The sequence below is a fragment of a genome, unplaced genomic scaffold (genome assembly GCF_019419815.1).
Source record: "Pyrus x bretschneideri cultivar Hongxiangsu unplaced genomic scaffold, Pyrus_bretschneideri_v1 Contig70, whole genome shotgun sequence".
NCBI lineage: Eukaryota > Viridiplantae > Streptophyta > Magnoliopsida > Rosales > Rosaceae > Pyrus > Pyrus x bretschneideri.
The window spans coordinates 1,111,395-1,116,984 of NW_025999810.1; the positions used below are offsets into that span (position 1 = coordinate 1,111,395).

A 5,590-nucleotide genomic window follows, 5' to 3' on the forward strand; every position below is an offset into this window, starting at 1 on the left:
GTCCACTGGTTAAAAGAAAAAAAGAAACAAAACACAAAATTTGTAACACAATTTGAACAAATAAAGAGTTCTCAATTAGAGAAAACTTCAGTTTCATGTAAAGAAATTGTGTTCTAATTTCAGGGCTTAACTATGAAATATTGGGATTTGTGTTTAGCTCAAATAAGTAAGATAAACTGATAAAGAAAAGATAAAAACAAAATCTATATCGATTTGATTATCCATTCAAAAGGACATTTGAACAAAAAGATTTTTAAGCATCCAAACAGCCATTAAACTAAAAAATTAGTTAACTAATCTTTACATTTGAATAGTGTAAGTAGATATTTTTCTTACCAATGCATCAACCAATATGCAGTGCAAATGAGAAAACCAAATACCAGATTTGAAAACTTTTTGTCTCCAGATTTTGCTAACACAAACTCTATATTTTTTGGTAGCTTCAAATGGATCCAAACTTTGGATTGGAAATATACTCATTTCGGTCTGAAACTAAAAATTTATATTTTGTTAGTACAACAATGTATAAATGCATTCATGTAGCATGTCTCCAAAATAACAATACTACCCATTCAAAAAGGCAAAAACAAAAAACTAAAGTGAAATATTAAAACTTGAAAAGGAGATTTTGATTTGGTAAAAGAGTTTAGTTGCTTCCAAAAGTGAAAGCGATCAATTTGTTTTCTATGAAACTGTAAAAAAAAGTAGCATAACAAATAAGGACACTATGGATGATTTGTTTTCTATGGATATAGCTGATGTTGATCATAGTTTTGCTCAACATAAACAGAAAATATGGTAGCTTTCAACCACATTGCTACAGAACAGAAAATCGTTTTCTATGGGGTGCCCCACCGAAACTTGTATAGAAACAGTATCACTCATGTTTCATGACCAACTTTCGATTGTATAAAAACAACCAAATAATCCTCAAAGTTGAAAGAATAAAGGAAGAAGCAAAGTTTACAACAATGTCAGCAGTTGCTTGGATTAGTAAAAACAACTTTATGCACATTTGTGGTTAAGGCTACACTCTTTCGCATTATACCTAGGCATTAGGCTAGTCAATTTAATCATGAGTTTAGAAATTCATTGACGTCAACGTTGAAGCACATTTGCAAACATTCACAACACATTGCAAATTGTTGCTCTGGGTCACCACCAATCAAAGACCCTGCGCACATAAATATGTGAGCATGAATGAATCTTTGATACAAAAATAAAATTATTCTCTTAGTTCCGTGAAAATAAAGTAACAAAACTTTTGCCATACTAACCAAGTCCCTTTAATGTCGACAGATTCAATATTCACCCTATCAATCAATCTCAGAATAGCTACTCCCAGAATAAGCAAACAATTTACAATAAGACATCGATAGTAATACAATTATATCTATTAAATACAAACTAAACAAATAACAGTGAGATCTGCAACTTTAACAGAAAAGAAAGAAGTAGGATTCTCTCCTCTGCTATTCACATCTCTTTTTCTCTCCTCCTCTCACATATTGTTTTTCGTCTTATTGTCTTTATAAAAAAAAAAAATTAATATAAGATGTTGACGTATTAAACCGTAACTGTTCAAATAAAAGAGGATTGAAGGGGAGATAAATTAGGAAGGAAGAGAATCCTCCTTCCAAAGATAAAAAACATATTGACAAAATAAACATCCTGGATCCGGTGTAGCAGTGTTTAACGGTGAAGCAGATCCGACCGTCCAATTAACCTCGTGCAAAAACAACAAACATCATCGTCTGCCGTTAGATTCCACAAACAGAAGCTGAATCCTCCGCCGTGAACGGGTATTTTCTTTCTACAGATTAGATTAGGGTTTGTCAAATTCGAAATCGAATTTCGGCCGGACTCATAATCTCCGGTCAGTTTCCGATGCTGGCGAAAGGAAGAAAAGCTTCAGGGCGAGGAGAGGCCGTGGCGGCGAACTACGCGTTCGGGCCGCTCGAAGATGATTTCATCATCAAACAGAGACTTCTCACTCGGACCACAACCACGAGAGGCGAACCGCCGTTGAAGAAGCTCCAGAAGAAGTTCACGTCCCTGTTCGTCGAGCTCGACAAGAACGAAGACAACTTCGCCAACCGCGACAAGCTCGCCAAAGCTTTCCTCCAGGAGCTCAACACGTTCGAGATTCCGCTCCTTAAGAGCAAGGCGGTCGTGGATGCGAATCTCCGGGAGAAGCACAACTTCGACGAGCTGAGGGAGGAGATTAACCGGCAGATTGTGCTGGCGAAGGCCGACATTGAGACGCTCAAGGAGCAGCTCGAGGAGAGTAAGGTCGAAAGAAGGCACAAGGAGGAGTGTGAGGTGATCAGGAAATTGATTGCTACGCACCCGCCGCGGTCTGAGACGCTGAAGATCATATCAGAGTTGGAGAAAGAGATTGCGGCATTGGATGCGGAGAACACCGCAAGTTCGCGGACGCTGGAGCTGAGGAAGAAGCAGTTTGCTCTGCTCCTGCACGTGGTATGTGAGCTATATTGAATTCCCGATATGTTGTGTGCATTAAGCAGTAGAATTAGAACGCTTTAAGAAAGTGGTGTGATTTCCGGGGCATGAATTTCAATTTGGAAAGCTTTCCATTATTTGTAGTGCGACATTCACATTGTTAGGCAGATGTCAAGGATCGCAAGGTAAGTGAATTTCACCATTCTATCACTAACGGGTCCGTTGTAAATTTAGTTAAAAGGACTCCACGAAGAATAACGCTGGAGCTCCCCGAGCTCCGATCAACCCCAAAACCTAACAAAACCTAGACATATTATATACCAAATTGAAGCTACGGAGGAGAGGATTAGAAATATACCAATAATTTGCCCTGCCGTGGCCGGGAAGTGGCCTTAAAACGGCCCAAAAGCCGTCGAACCCTCGCCGGAAAACTGAGTTTCTTGCTTTCTCTGTTCCTGTGCAAATCCGACGTTTAAATCGCAAACTCTAGGTTATAATTAAACCACCATGACGAAAATGAAAGAATCTTAAGCATCCCGAGGCTTACCCAGGTCGGAGCACTGTGAAATCTCGCCGGGATGTATGGCGATGGTGGCTGCCATTGCTGCAGCTGTGCCTCGAGCAAAGAGGAGAGAGAGCGGGACGAGGGGAACGGGGAGGTGCAGGGTAGACAGTGATGGTTGTTGGTGGCGGTGAAGCTCGCCGGAGGGGCGAGGCAAGGTGGTGCCTCGGGTCGTTGTTGTTGTTGCAGAGGGAGGAGGGAGAGAGACGAGGGAGAGTGTTCCAGAGAGTTTCCGAGAGATTAGGAAGAGAATTGACACGGGGAAGGAAGGGAAGTGGGGTCTGGGCCCCACGGGCCACAAAATAAAATAATATAAAATATTTAAAATATCTCATTAGAAAACATTTAAATAATATACAAAAATCATATAAAATAATTAAAATAGCAATTTCTAAGAAAAACATCTTTCGGATTCGTAAACCGTAAAGTTATAGAAATGATCCTTCAACTCTTAACACTTGTATCAATAGTTTTTTCAGTATGATTCATCTTGACGGAATTCTAACAAAGTTGATAAAAAAGATTATAACTTACGTTTTGATGATTTAAGGGACCGATGATCATAAATTTTTAGTTGATAAACCATTACTCTAATTGGGTTAAAGTTGGAAGTTCATTGCTACAATTTTATCAATGTTTTGAAGATGTATGAGATTGTAATTTCAAGCAAAAGTGAGGGGTAATGCAATAACCCATAAGCTAAAGAAGAAAAAATAATTGGTAGCATGTGCTTTTGATGCGTTGATCTGTCCAAAGTGACTAACGAAAGTTGAAAAAACCCTATTTCTCACCTCTTTCTGTTTCACCTATACGCCTAAACCACACATAAATTAAAGAAGAAAAAATAATTGGCAGCTGTGCTTTAATGTGTTGAATCTTGTCCAAGCCTAACAAAATTAAAAAATAGCCTCTTTCTCTCCCATTTCACTTTCACCTTACACACCTAAACCAACTTGAAATTTCCTCGTCTCTTACACGAAGCTAGCCTCTCTCTACCTCCTTTTATATGTTGATTGGTTTGGAGTTTTTTCGTTTAAAGAAAAACGAAAAAGAAGTTGTCAATAACTCGGTAATTAATTTCTTAGAGGAAATAATGGACAAGAAGAATTGATCCATTATTATTGTATTTCTAATTTGATTAGGAGTCATTAATTATTACTACAAGAGATATGATTGTATATACATTACCACCTCCAAAAGGGAGAAGAATAATAGAGAAGAATGTTTGAAATCCTAAAACTAATTTTATCTTGATCTACTTACTATGAGGTCTATGATTATCTACAAAATATAATTTAAAATAATAAATAAATATTGGTGGGTAGGGTGTGATATCTGTGGTGGAGAGAGGCTAGGAAAGATTTGAGCTACAATAACAGGAGGAATAGGTGTGTGCTAGACGAAGGTGATAAACAGTGAGATATACGACTGGTGAAGGGCTCATAAATTAAAGAAGAAAAAAGAATTGGCAAGCATGTGCTTTGATGCGTTGAATCAAAGTCCAATCTGATTAACAAACATCAACAAAAACATCTCTCTCTCTTATTTCAGTTTCTTACCTAAAACACCTTAAACCAATTTGAAATTTCCTCGCCTCTTACACGAAGCTAGGTTCTCTCTACTTTGATTGGTTCGGTATTTCTTTGTTTAAAGAAAAACGAAAAAAAAGTTGTCAATAGTAAAGGACACTAACACAAAATTAAACAAACTCACCGTGTCATCAGTCATTCAATTAAACAAAGCAAAGAATGCGAGAACAAAACATCCTCAAGTCTTTCTTGGAAATTATATATGATTCCTTTCCCACCTTGAAAGATGACACTCCAAGTACTTTCGTCGTCTTCTCTTCTACTTTTTTTTTTCTCAGACAATGGTAGTGGAGCGAACAACGAGATGAAGGATGAAGGGAGAAAAAAAAGTGTTGATATATTTTCTCAGACAATGGTAGACATGCAATAACAAAAATAAACAGGGACAAAATCGTCAATGCGCTGTGCTTATGAGCAGTATCCCTTGCCCTCACTAATGTTTTCGCATGGTCCTAAGCACTCATTGAAAGGGGGCATGATTTTCAATTTGGAAAGCTTTCCATTATTTGTAGTGCGTGTGCCATTCAAATTGTTAGGTAGATCTCAAGGATTGCAAGGTACGTGAATTTGACAATTATATCATGAGTTTTTATCACAAATGGTTTCTGAAATTGATCTATCCCATCAAAATAAATGTTGTAAATCAATGTGGTCATTCGGTTACAATTCTATAAAAAATTATATTATGTGCTAACGTGTCATATAAATGGATCCGACACATTTAATTAAATATTATTATGTGAATTAAAAATATTTAAACAATGGAAAACCAAATTTTATTTTTTATAATTAAAAACTTTAAAAATAGAAAAAAGAAGATAATAGACTGTTAATCGTCTTATTTCCCGTGAATTTGGGGCAATGGAGTCCATCGTATTAAACACTGCTCACTATTTTCCCTTTCCTCCTCTTTCATTGTCCCTCCTTCATCCTCTCTGTTCAAAAGCCACCAACTCTCTACTTCTTCTTCACTCTT

At 37.2% G+C, this 5,590-nt stretch overlaps 1 protein-coding gene across 1 annotated transcript; it reads left to right on the plus strand.

Moving 5' to 3' along the window:
* Positions 1–1,186: 1,186 nt before the first annotated feature.
* Positions 1,187–2,677, plus strand: LOC103934699 (THO complex subunit 7A-like). The gene has a single exon (XM_009344451.3). The coding sequence runs from the start codon at positions 1,888–1,890 to the stop codon at positions 2,497–2,499; it is 612 nt and encodes a 203-aa protein (XP_009342726.1). The 5' UTR covers positions 1,187–1,887; the 3' UTR covers positions 2,500–2,677.
* Positions 2,678–5,590: the final 2,913 nt, after the last annotated feature.